Below are 13,986 nucleotides of genomic sequence, written 5' to 3' on the forward strand. Positions count from 1 at the left end.
TCTGTTTCTGCTTTTACTGATTTAATATATAATATGTTCTTTAATGTACTTTACTTTTTAAGGAAAATTGATTATTTGGTCATTTGCTGATTCATTCATTCCGCTAATACTTATTGAATGCTTCCCCTCTGCCCTGAGGGAACATATATCTTTATAAGGAGACTGACAGTGAACAAGTAAACAACACAAGGCAGTTTCAGACAAATTCAGTATTAAATAGAGAATGAAGAGATGACTGGAGATGTGCTAGTGAGGACTACTAAGGACATTCGATCTTTCTTCAAGAAAAACTTAGCCTGAGGAATTTTTTCATTATGAGAGTGTTTATTTTTTCATATTTTTTATAGTTACATGTTTTAAATCTCAGATTTTAGATTGGGAGGAGCTTTCAGAAGTTGTTTAGTCCTATTTACAAATAAGTAATCCATCAATTAGTAATGTACATTCTGAGGTTAGCAATTACGTTTCTGTGAAACCTGATGGTCTCAGCAGTGTATGGCTGCTACTTACAGTTTTTTTTTTTTTTTTTTACTTACAGTTTTTTTTCCTGTATTCCTGTAATAAGCTTGTCCAGCAGAAAATAAGTGCCTTGAGAAAGGACTGAGCATTTTCTCAGTCTTTAGACCTTTAGAGAGACATTTAAAATGACTCTGCTTTATTTTCTTTGCTCCTAAAGAAATGAATGAGAAAGTAGTCTTAGATAATATCCTTATACTATACATAAAATAAAATATCTAATGTTTAATGTGTTTTCATTAGTCCTTGGATAAAGTAGTAATGGAAATGAGTACATGTGAAGAACCACGAAACCCAAATGGCCCATCACCAATTGCAACTGCTTCAGGACAAAGGTAAGCTATCCATTAATACGTATGATTGGCAAAGGAAATGTTTTTCCTATAGTCAGCTCTGTTATTTGCAGTAATAGGACATAAAATAAAATTTCCCAGCCTCAACTCTATTTCAGTCACTTCTCCCATCAAACATTTTATAGTTTTAGTAAACATTTTGCAAAAGTAGCAGAATTGATTTTTAGCCTCTTTTATTCATCTTGCTTTCCTTGATATTAAATAATAATGATCAGTCAAAGGCAGAACAGCAGCAGAAAATGGAAGAAGAAGAGCTTAGGCATTCTATAAATCAGATAGTCTCTTATTTGGTCTCTAAACACTTTCTCTGCATAACATTTGTTCTCTGCATCAGTGGACCTTTTATGACTCTTAAGTTGATGCCTTAAAAAAGTATGGACCTTTTAGCTTACTCTAAAATTCATTAAATATAGAACACTCACAGTTTCTACAGATTGAATTTTGGTAGATAAAAACCAGATGCTAATAACGTAGAAGCCTATGAAGGAGAGCATTTTACAAAGTAAAGGAGAGCAGTTCACAAAGCCATCTTGAGAAGTTAGAGTGGTTCTTAAAAAATAGATATTTAAAAATTTGCCTGTTTATCTTTGCATTCAGTAAATTTGGATCTTGTTTTATGTATACAGTTTCTTCAAAACAGATTTTATGCACAATTTTTGGGTGGTACAGGCATTCATGTAAAAAGTTTACATAGATTTTAATGTGACTAGTGCCTCCTCAGGTTGTGCAGCGTGGCAGCCCTGGACATTTACAGTATTATAGGTGCTGTGTAGAACCAGGGATTAACTCTTCTTGAGACTGAATGTGCACATACAGGTACACACACATACTCTCTCTCACATTTTCCTCCTCTTTTACCAAGGTTGAACCATCTTTATATTAATGCATTCTGTGAGAATACCTACAGTCTGATCAGTGACTTTTCACGTGGGAATAGAATGGTGATCCATCCACTGCTGAGAGTTGATTGAGAGCCAGATTTATCAGATATACAGTTTATATTTGGATTATAGGTAATAGTGATGGGGAAAAGAGCCTTCACATTAACATTTTTGTAGTTTATGTATTTTCCAGCAATTTGAGATTTTAAAGTTTAGATTATGATTTCAGGTTAGATAAAGTAGGTTGGAGCAGTTGATCTTAAAATTGGCTAGTCAGAAATATTGGAGAAAAAGGTGAAAGTGAAAATTGCTCAGTTGTGTCCGACTCTTTGCAACCCCATGGACTATAGAGTCCATGGAAAACTCCAGGCCCGAATACTAGAGTGGGTAGCCATTCCCTTCTCCAGGGGATCTTCCCAACTCAGGGATCGAACCCAGGTCTCCCACATTGCAGGCGGATTGCTTACCAGCTGAGCTACCAGGGAAGCCCAGGTAGGAGCAGTTGATCTTAAAATTGGCTAGTCAGAAATACTGGAGAAAAAACTGAGATGTTTATAAGACTATTAAAAGGGCAAAAGTAGTTCAGGAAAGTTGTTATAAACAAATGATTTATTTTAATTAGGTGTGGCATAAATTAGGTATTATTGTATGCTAAGCAGTTGACAGTATTTTTCCTGATTCATGTTTTTATAGTACCAACAAGCTTTATAATTTTGGCTTTGGGTGTTAATAAATATGTTTTCCACACTTGTCAAATTGTAAGTCATTTAGGGTGCTTATAAAAATATACAGGGTTTTTTGGGCTCCTTTTTTGAAATTAATGATTCATTAGGTCTAGAATGGTTGTCAAGTATATGAATATATATCTTTAGTTCTTTACAGTCATGCAGTTTAGGGAGAAACTGATCCATTTGATTTTGTTTTTAGCTAAGAGGTTAAAATAGAGGGAAATTAACAATTAATAGGCTGGCCCTTCCTTCTGTGTAGGACCTATAAATCATCAGTGCTCCCATAGACTGGTAGTTTAGTAAACTTTGTAAGTTCAGGAATTTGATTTTTCACTTCACATGGAGATAGATGTCTATGTGGAGATTAACCAAACTCAGAAGAGATTTTTGTAAAGTGAAATTTAGTTTATAATAGACGATATAATCAGAAAGACGTACACTTTAGTCATTGATTCTGCCTTTACCCTTCTGATGGTAAATCCTCCGACACAATTGTAAAACTTTCTAACGTGCATAGATTAGAGTAGATGGCTTTGAATATTCCAAAGGGTATTCTCAGATAATTATTATAAAAATATTCTTCCAACTCCAGAAATGTTTCTAAGTGACCAATATTTGTTCTTAGGGTCATAATAACTCTTCCAAAATAACATGTTGCTTAAAGACCACACCAACATTTTGAAATAACTATTATTTTCATTTTACGAGTAAGGAAACTAAGGCTCATAGACTTGCAATAGTATTAATGAAACCATAATACTACTATTTATAATACTACAAATAATACTTAATACCTTTTAAAGTATCACGAGTCCAGGGATGGTCTTCTTGCTTCATATGCCATATTTCCTACAGTCCAAATGTAAGCTACAAAGTATATCCTGATTTAAAAGATAAGTCATCTGAATTTTAGGAAAGATAAGTAATTTTATTTATTCATTAGGATAGTAAATCAAGAAGCATAGCAGGTATAGAGGAGCAATGTGCGTGATCAGTAAAAATGATGGCCTTACTTTATGGATGTTGGCTTTGAGATATGTGAGAAGCAGCCAAGTAGAGCTATCTGATGGATATTTGAATTTTACAGTCTGAAGTTTCAGCAAGAAATCTGATACAGATTTTAGAATAATGGTCATGATTGAAGTAAGGTGCCAATTTTGCAAAAGCTTTCACCACCCCCCTGCCAAAATGTATTGATAATCTAGTTTGTATTTAAGTCTTGCTGTACTTATCATTTTTAAAAGCTTTTTATTTTGTATCGGAGCACAGCCGATTAACAATGTTATGGTAGTTTCAAGTGGATAGCAGAGGGACTCAGCCATACATATATACTAAATATATATACATGTATACTTATTCTTGAAACATGACCTTTATTGTTTCTCTGTGTCTTTGCTCATGCTTTTCCCTCTTTTAAGATTTTCCTTCCTTCTTATCTCTCCTTGAGGAAAGTTCATCTTTCTATTTTGGATATATTTCTCATTAATTCTAAACAGTTTCTTCCTCTACCAAGTGTACCAACGATTCCTTTTAAAAAAGCACTTAAAAACAGACTGCCTCATGTTTCAGTTACTAGGATATGTGTTTTTTTTTCCTCCCCCAGTAACTTTCAAGCCCTGTAAAGCCACAGCTGTCTTGGTTCCCTTAGGTCCTAGCATCGTTCACATGGTAGATGCTCCATGAGTGTCCACTGAACTGGACCCTGCGATGTGAACTTCTCTGGCCTTGCCCCTACACGGCGAGATTATAGCCCAGCTGGCCTCGGCAGCCCCCTGTGTGCCAGGAGTTTAGCCGTCTGGTTACTTTATTGATGCCAGTTCTCTGCACTCATGCTTTTTAAAGCAAGCAACTTTGGATGGCAATTAAAATAATTTAGGCCAATTTTAAAAGCCTTGAGCATTTTGAAAAAATAAAATAAAAAATAAAAACCTTTAGCATTTTGAAATAGCTTTTTTTTGGTAACTTACATGTAACCAGACTAGATTGTTTTAAAATTCATTTTGTTAAACAAAAATGAGTAATATGGCAATTTGTGTGAGAAGATTAACAGAAAACTTCTTCACTTTTGATGATTTATTTTTGGCTTTAATGCATTATATTTTGCTTTGTTTTCTCAGTGAATACAGCTTTGCTGAAAAAGTAGTTGAAGGAATTACTGTTTCCGTAAATTCTATTGTCATTCGCATTGGAGCAAAAGCCTTTAATGCCTCCTTTGAACTTTCCCAGCTAAGAATCTATAGTGTAAATGCAAACTGGGAACATGGAGATTTACGATTTACTCGTATTCAGGATCCACAGAGAGGAGAGGTAAAGATTCTGTTTTTCTTTCTTTGTTTAAAAATGTTTTAGCATTGATTAATATTAAAGTATATTTAAAATAATTACTTTTTGTTGCCTATATTCACATACTACTAGATTTACTTTTTCCCATTAACTGTACTTTTCTCTGTATTATTTTTGTTTAACTATAAAATGTACATTTTTAATGTTTCAACTTAGAGAGTTAATGAGTCCTATTTTAACTTCTAAGCTACTCAGAATTGAATTTTAAATTTACAAAATTAAAATATGTTTTGTTAAATTCTTCATGGTTACATAATTCAAATGTTCTTTGTGTTTTATATTAAAATTAAATTACTTGGAATAAAAGTGTCAACAGCTTTACAGATGATGACTGTAATTATGGAGATGTGTTCCTGAATTTGAAAGTGTGTAATTAAAAGTGAAAGCGTAGTGAATAGATCTGGAGGACCATGTGACCATCTGTGAAGAGCTGCGTTTCCGTTTTTGGCTGCACTTGGTCTTGGCTGCAGCGTGAGTGCTCTTCTCTACCTGTGACACGCAGGGTCTTCCCTCGTTGCGGCCCCCAGGCTTCTCTGGTTGGCGCAGGGGCTGTTGCTCTGTGACATGTGTTGCTTCATGGCATATGGGATCCTAGTTCCCCGACCAGGAATCGAACCCATGTGCCCTGAATTAGAAGGTGGATTCTTACCATTGGACCACCAGGGAAATCCCACAAGATACATTTTTGTAACTTTTTTTTTGTTTTTATAAATCTGCATTTTTCTTATTCCGTTTTGTGTTTGTGAACCTAATCTCTTGTTCTCCCTTTAGGTGTTGACCTTTAAGGAAATAAATTGGCAGATGATCCGAATAGAGGCAGATGCCACCCAGAGCGCACATCTGGAAATTATGTGCGCCCCTGTCCGCTTAATAACCAACCAGTCAAAGATCAGAGTCACGCTCAAAAGAAGAGTAAGTCAGCAGTTACCTTTTGATTCATGTGGCAACTATTGGAATTGATGAGAAATTTTAAATTATATATAGGTGAAATATTGGCATATTAAAACAGTGCAAAATAAAAGGAAATATAGTGCCTCAAGCAATATTTGAAGAAACCTGGTGTGATGATACCATTAGGTTTAATATTAGTATTTTTATTTTTGATGAATTGAATAGATTTCTCAGTTACGAAATAGTAGCTATTTTATAATTTTATGTCTCCTGTTGAATATTCCTCAGGAGTGGGTAAACAGTAAAGTCTTCACTATTAGTAACCAAAACTACTAGTTTTAGAAGGCTATTAAGATACAACTGTATATTTAGATAAATATGGAAGGTAGCTGCTTAAGGATGTCAGCATCTGAAATCCATAGACTTTGATGAAATTTAATGTGGGAAAGTAATCACTTTTTTAAAAAACATGGCTCAATTAAAAGAATTTTTTAGAGTATGACACTTAATACAAATATTGTGAAATGTGGTTAAAAAAGCATTTTAGTTTTTAATTAATTTTAATGCCTCCTTTTCTAATAGAATTACAGCTGACCCTTGAACCACACAGTTTTGAGCTGTATGGGTCCACTTATATGTGGATCTTTTTCAGTAGTGTATACTGCAGTACTGCATGGTCCAGGTTGTTTGGACCCAAGGATGCAGAGAAACCCTGGATATGGAGGAACCTTGGATACAGAGGGCCAACTATAAGTTATATGCATTAACCGCGGCATTATTCAAGGGTCACTTAGGGTTGCATTAACATTGATAATTATATGATTTAAGCTATAAATACAGAATTAAATTATACAAATGCTTATACCTATGTAACATGTACCTGTTAAGGTAAAGGAACCTGTCAGTCTTTTTTTTACCACTGTATCTCCAATACTGGGAGATATTTCTTCCATATTACAGGAACTCAACAAATATTTGGTGATAAAGGAAGCGTTTATTTAAATCATTGAAAAAATTTTAACTTTTAAAAAGTACAAGAGCATTATAAGTTTTATTACTTGGTTTAATTTTATGAATCATTTTTCCCTGACAGTTAAAGGACTGCAATGTCATTGCAACAAAGTTAGTTCTAATATTGGATGACTTACTATGGGTTTTAACGGATTCCCAGTTGAAGGCTATGGTACAGTATGCGAAGTCTCTTAGTGAAGCAATAGAAAAATCAACAGAGCAAAGGAAGAGTATGGCTCCTGAACCTGCACAGGTATGCTATTAACTGCTAATAGGAAAAGCACTTCACTTTACATGTTAGTGGTTTAAAAATCAGAATGGTTAGTTGTTTTCTCTATGTGAAATAGATTATAATACTTTGAGCCCAAGAATTTTCTTATATATCGAATATATTTCTGTCTATATAGTACATATCTTATTTGCAAGTCTGTGCTTGGCACTAGACTTAATGATAACATAAAAGTATTCTGATGTTACAAATATGTCTTTTCAGGAAATTTATAAAAATACAAGTTAAAGATTACTTAAGTCCAAAAGGAAAAAGCCTGGGTGATTTTAGTCAAGGGAGAGAATGTAAGGATTGACATAAAAGCCCTAGGGAATTGCTGAAGGTGAACACAAAGCTGTTAGAATTGTCTGATGGCTGGGACAAAAATGAGGGAAGCTATATAATGATCACTTTCTTAAAATTAGAAGCACTACTAGTTTTTTTTTCCTAAAAAGAAAAAGTTTTCTAACCTTTCCTAGCACTAAATACTGAGAATTTAACATGAAGATTTTTGTAGAAGGGAGATTGGAAATCTCAGCGTGTAGTGTCTTTTGATAATTTTATGAGTACGATGGACTTTTTATATCTATCCAATAAAAACTTAATGGATATTGTGAAATCATAATTCTTGAATTATTTCGTTGGAAATAGAGTGATTCCTGTCCTTCGTTGGTAATCTGACTGATACGTGGGAACTTAGGCTTTACTGTGACTGTCACGTTGGCATTGTTTACTGCCTGCCTGCTTTGTCATCAGGTGCAGGGCTAGATGCTGCTGATGTAGAAATAAATATTGTCTGAACCTGCCCTCAAGGATCTCAGAATGTAATGGGGAATCAGATGTAAAACAGATCATTGCAGTCCAGCATAAATGCCAGAGTGCAGAATTAAAAATGGGGATGAGGGACTTCCCTGGTGGTACAGTGGATAAGAATTTGCCTGCCAGTGCAGTAGATGTGGGTTTGATCCCTGGTCCAGGAGGAAACAGCAGCTCACTCTAGTATTCTTGCCTGGTAAATCTCATGGATGGAGGAGCCTGGCGGACTTCAGTCTGTAGAGTCGAACCCAGCTGAGCAACTGAACAACAACAGGAACAACTGGGAAGATTCCACATGCAGTGGGGCAGCTGAGCCTGTGCTCGGGAGCCTGTGAGCCGCAACCGCCGCAGCACTCGTGCCTGGAGCCTTGCTCCGCCACGGGAGAAGCCCTGTACGAGAGGCCCGGTATGCCGCAGCAGTGCGAGCCCCCTGCTCACCGCAGCCAGAGAAAGCCCGCACACAGCAGCGAAGACTCAGAGCCGCCACTGAAAGGAGGGATGAGGAGATTTTAATCAGCTGCTGTGGATGGACTTTGGAAAGGTTTCACAAAGAGGATAATGAAGTTAAGTCTGAAAAATGAGTAGGAGTTCACAGGTGAGAGAAAGGGCGTTTCAGATGAGGAAAGAGAGTCTACAAAAGTATGATGGATAGATAGCATGGTATTTTCTGATAAAGATGAGGGGCTTAGGGTTACTAGAGCATTATTTTTGAGAGTGACGGTACACATGCCTTGTGAATATGTGACAACTTTCCAAGTTTTAAGAAAATTGTTTCACTCTTCCATTTTGATGTATACTCTTTGTTGTGTTAAGATGTCAGTCTGGTTCTCCAGTTCCGTAGTTACTCCTATCCTAGTATCCTACTTTACAAATGAAAGGCATTCTTCTTACTCATCCTGGTTCTTACTGTGATAGATTTGTCAGGGGTGGATAGTGAGGTGGGCAGGAGGGTTTTGACCCAAAAATCTCTGGGAAATGACAGGCAATTTGAAATATTGCTGTCCATGTTGGATGTGAAGGACCAGTGACAAACTAACTCATTAGGTGATTTCCACTTCTTTGCTTTCAACATGTTTGAAGGAAGATGTAATAAATGTCTGCTGCTAGACTATTAAAAATAATTTTTTTTTTACAGTAGATCACTTTGTGAATCCTGGCATGTAACTTGAAAGAGTTCATAGAATCGTGTTGCTTTTGCTAAAACAAAATTGACTTCATTCCAGCCTACCTATTGATGTGAACAAAGTTTCCCAGAGCTTTAAGCTATAAAAACAGAGTTGATGGTGAACCTGTAGAGAATTGATGGTGAATCCTGTATCATTCTACCAAATAATTAATATTTATCCAATCAGATGTCTTTGTATATAATTCTCTGTGGGGATCTAATGTTAAAAGTTTGATGAACAGAGTACTGGATCATAGCATAGAATAGGGTTTTCCTGGGGAAGTAGCCTGAGTTCAAGCAAAGTGGCCACTAGACATGATGGGCATTATATGTTTACTTTTCCCATGGGCATACAGAAGTCAATGGAAACAGAAGTTAAGTATGACATGGTGGTATTATAAGAGGGTAGATTGAAGAGTAGGAAGGCTGCTACTCTAGGGAAGGGGTAGACTTGGATCTCTAGCAATGGTTTGAAAGAAGAAAAAACAAGCCAAACTGGGGAAAGATATTTGAGTGTTTTATCAGTTGAGGATAGAGAAGACAGAGAAGTTGAAAACTTCTTGAATAATTAGTAATTCCATTAACCAGAAGAATAAGTCCAGAAGGAAGCAGGTTTGATTAGGGGATGTAAGGCTAAGAAAAGGTAATAATGAGTTCCATTTTGGAGTGGAAAAAAATAATTAAGAAAGTACAGGAGGTAATATTTTGCAGTATTACCATCATAAACACTAGCCTGTTAAAGCTTGCAGTGACGATTCATGTATTATAATTTAGGATGTCATTAACAGAGATGATAATTGAAAGATCAATAGACAAAGTGTTGATGTTACTATAGCTTATTTATGCAATATGTAGATAGATGTCTATATAAAATAGAATATAGATTAGGAAGCTATATAAAGATACAGGTTAGGAAATGAGAAACAAGGACAAAATTCTATAATGCTACTACCATAACAAAACCAGTGTTACCATTTTGAGGTATTTCCTTACAGATTTTTTTTTGCCTAAGCATCTGCATTATTCATAGTTTAGAAAGGATGTAGTAGCAAATGGCTGTAGTTTTCTTCTGTGCCATTAGTATTTAGTTAGTCTTTTTTGTCACTCCTTAATGTTTTATGGTAGTTAAACTGAGCCACTCACATTACTGTGGGATGTCTTTCTTCAGTGGTAGTAGTCTCACCGCTATTTTAGGTGTCATCTGAGGCACCAAGAGTGTGCATTAGAGAGTGAAGTAGTTGTGTTCCTTTGCTCACCTTACAACTTCCGAGCTTTACGAACTTGAAAATTAAGAATTTTTAAAAGATTATTCATGAGGCAAGAGTTCATAGTGGCCACTTTCCCCCTACAAATAGCATCCAAAAGCCTGAATGTACCTTAGTATGAAGAAAAGAGTTTGTAGGGAGATTAATGCTTATGTTTTTATTTGTATCAGCATTTATCTTGATGAAAGACAGGAAACATAATTAAAGCAATTCAGGAGAGTGTTTTCTTTCACAATAATACCATCATAGCCATAAGTAATAGTCTGTAAGGCTTTAAAAGTGGATGGGGGAAAACATAAGAAAAAGTGATTTTTCTGATGAAAATCAGTTTAATAATTAGTAAAAAGCTTACTTGGACCTCTGGAATTTAAGGCTTCACAACTGTTACATCTTTGCTTTCCTTTAAATAATGTGGACCCCAGTCATTTTTATCAAGAGATTCTCATTTACTGAGTACACTTTGAAATTCTTTTTACAGTATGATTATAGTTCTTACTATGAAGAAGCTATATACTGTATATAAGCTGTATATACAGTACTTTAATTTTCTGTAAATAACTATACTTTTGTTAACGAATTGTTCTTAGAAAGTTTAAAAATATTTTAAATAACAAGTCTGGTCTTCTTTTGTTACCAAAGTTTCATGTATAGTTTTATGGTTAACAGATATACAGATCATCTCAGAGTATACTTATATATGTAGAGTTACTTTAAGCTATTGAAAGTTCACAGATGTCTTTATACTTCAACAGTATACTATGTTTTCTCTGTTCGGGGAGAAAAGAATGTGAACTCACAAACTGTTATAAACCTGTGCTGTTTTCTGGCTTCTTCAAGTTCAGAAGACATGCCTCACCTCTGAAGAGCACCTGTGGTACTAAATAATATTACAGGTGGTTTTACAAAGTAATTATTTATTTCTTCAGGGCATATAATAGTGTATGTAGCTAATGTATACAGGGCTCACATTTGTTTTCATTTTTTATATATAGAACTAATAATATTTAAATAAGCTTCCTTTAATAGTTAATAAATATATTTTCTCAAACAGAGGGCTATAAATATGTAAATATAGCTATTCAGATATTTACTAAAACATATTAGGTTCATATTCAGATTGTTTATAGTTCTCTAGTTTTTAGGTTTTAGTTTTATTCCTACATAATTTAGAAAATATTTTGGGGAAACTTAGTTACTGATGCAAAATATTTGCTTACTTTATGACTTTATTATTAAAAATATTTAAGTTTTCTTCAGTGGGGAATGACAAGTATTTAACTTGCAGTGACAAGGCAGCTTTAAATCTTTTAGAGCTCTGCGGTAGCCCCATCTACCCAGCATGCGAAGACACCACAGACTTCAAATGCTCCTGATCTAAATGACGCAATTGTGAAACTGTTCAGTGACTTTGATGTTAAAGAAACCTCCCATCATTTAGTGATTTCTCATCTAGATCTACATATATGCGATGATATTCATGCTAAAGAAAAAGGTAATGAAAACTGCTATTTGAAACTATTTTGGTTTTCTCTAAAATTTACTGCACATCTGGATTGTTTTTCATATGTAATAAGTAGTCTGTACTCTTAAAATAACTGGTCATAATTTTGTCATTCATTGAGATACATAGATGAAAGGTATAATTTTAAGGATTATATATTGTAAAATTTTATTTTGCTTTGATAGTGCCTCGACATAATTAATTGTTAGCTGTCAATACTAATGGTAAAATTAGTTTTTTTTTTTTTTTAAAAAGACTGACATCCTTAGAAGATAATGAAAAATTAGACTTGCCTTTGAATTAGCTTTTTTTTCATAAAAATTCATTAAAATATGAATTTTTTTCATAATTTTGAAATTGTTCGTAAATTAAATTTTAGTCCATACTCAAGTCATAATTATTTGCATATGTATTTTCACTTGATTTTAGCCCAAAGGCTGAGAAGTGATACATGTATATTTTCAGCATTATAGTTGATATACTATTTTCCACCCCATGTGCATATAAACACAACTATGTGACTGTTTAAATTTTTCCTGTCTCCTTACTCCAGATCTTCCTTAAATTTGGTCAGGAAGCCAAATTCCAATTAGGAAAGTGTTTTCTTTTAGCTTTAGCTTCTCTTATTTTTCCTTATTTAATGAACACAGGTAATGGGTTAACAGGGAGGTGCCCTTGGTCACTTTGAAAATCTGTACTCTAGGTGCTAGGCATTTCTGTATATCCTTCAGAGCGTCCCTGGCCCATAATTGTTAGAAGGTTTCAGTGTCTTGCTTCTAAGACATTGGTTCTCACACCTTGATGAGCAGAGAGTCAAGCTGAGAATCTTTTATTTATTTTCATTTGTTAAATGTTTATTTCTTTTATGTTTTGCTGTGTTGAGTCTTCATTGCTTTGTGTGGCTTTCTCTAGTTGCAGCAGGCGGGGGTTGCTCTCCGTCGTCGTGCACGCTTCTCATGTTAGTGGCTTCTCTTGTGCACGGGCTGTCGGTGCCCGGGCTTCAGGAGTTGCAGCACATGGGCTCAGCAGCTGCCGTTCGTGGGCCCGAGAGGACACAAGTTCAGTAGTTGTGGCACTCGGGTTCATAGTTGCAACTTGTAGGCTCTAGAACGCTGAGTAGTTGTGGGACACAGACTTAGTTGCTTCACAGTGTGTGGAGTCTTCGCAGACCAAGGATCGAACCTGTGTCCTCTGCATTGCAGGTGGATTCTTGTCTGCTCTGCCACCAGGGAAGGCCAAGCTGAAACTCTTTTAAATGGAGGTATCTAACCTGTGGGCCTCAGACCTGATCAAAAACTATGTCTATGAAATTTGTTGCTGTGAATTTTTATAACCGTGAAAGTGAATATTGAGACCAGCCCTTGATACTTAGCCATAGAAGTTATCCTGCCTTCTCAGGGCAGCCAGATGTCAGCTGCCAGATAAAGAGCAGAAAAGGTTAAAGAAGATTTGAAGTTTGGAGAGATTTGTTGTCTTTTGTTTGTCTACCTTTGTGTCATTCAGTTTATAGGTGGCATCTTCTGCTTTAGTGATTTGAAAGGCAAATCAAAAAAAGTTAAAACAAACCAAAATATCAAAATGAGGGATCATGGTTAAGTGATAAGCCAAAAAACAGAGAAAAGTGTTTTCTAAGCTCTTTTACATTCCTCATTCTATATTCCCTTATCAGTTCAGTTCAGTTCAGTCGCTCAGTTGTGTCCGACCCCGTGGACTTTGCGACCCTATGGACTGCAGCACACCAGGCCTCCCTGTCCACCACCAACTCCCGGAGTCTACTCAAACTCATGTCCATTGAGGTGGTGATGCCATCCAACCATCTCATCCTCTGTCATCCCCATCTCCTTCTGTCTTTAATCTTTCCCAGCATCAGGGTCTTTTCAAACGAGTCAGTTCTTCTCATCAGGTGGCCAGAGTATTGGAGTTTCAGCCTCAGCATCAGTCCTTCCAGTGAGCACCCAGGACTGATCTCCTTTAGGATGGACTGGTTGGATCTCCTTGCAGTCCATGGGGCTCTCAAGAGTCTTCTTCACCACCACGGGTCAAAAGCATCAATTGTTTAGCACTCAGTTTTCTTCATAATCCAACTCTCACATGCATACATGACCACTGGAAAAACCATAGCTTTGACTAGACGGATCTTTGTTGGCAAAGTAATGTCCCTGCTTTTTAATAAGCTGTCTAGGTTGGTCCCTTATAGAATAATATAAAAGCTGTTATTTAAGGACAAAACCCCTCTGCCAAAATAGCT

At 35.7% G+C, this 13,986-nt stretch overlaps 1 protein-coding gene across 2 annotated transcripts in view; it reads left to right on the plus strand.

Moving 5' to 3' along the window:
- The window catches only part of BLTP3B (bridge-like lipid transfer protein family member 3B), an 87,225-nt gene that overhangs the window by 36,016 nt on the left and 37,223 nt on the right, over positions 1 to 13,986 (plus strand). For both annotated transcript variants that reach the window (XM_020903636.2, XM_020903637.2), the window contains 5 exons: positions 760 to 851; positions 4,596 to 4,785; positions 5,593 to 5,733; positions 6,806 to 6,976; positions 11,549 to 11,729. In XM_020903636.2, coding sequence (XP_020759295.2) covers positions 760 to 851; positions 4,596 to 4,785; positions 5,593 to 5,733; positions 6,806 to 6,976; positions 11,549 to 11,729 — 775 coding nt within the window. The remainder of the gene's footprint in view (positions 1 to 759; positions 852 to 4,595; positions 4,786 to 5,592; positions 5,734 to 6,805; positions 6,977 to 11,548; positions 11,730 to 13,986) is intronic.

Source organism: Odocoileus virginianus, chromosome 23 (genome assembly GCF_023699985.2).
Source record: "Odocoileus virginianus isolate 20LAN1187 ecotype Illinois chromosome 23, Ovbor_1.2, whole genome shotgun sequence".
Taxonomy (NCBI): Eukaryota; Metazoa; Chordata; class Mammalia; order Artiodactyla; family Cervidae; genus Odocoileus; species Odocoileus virginianus.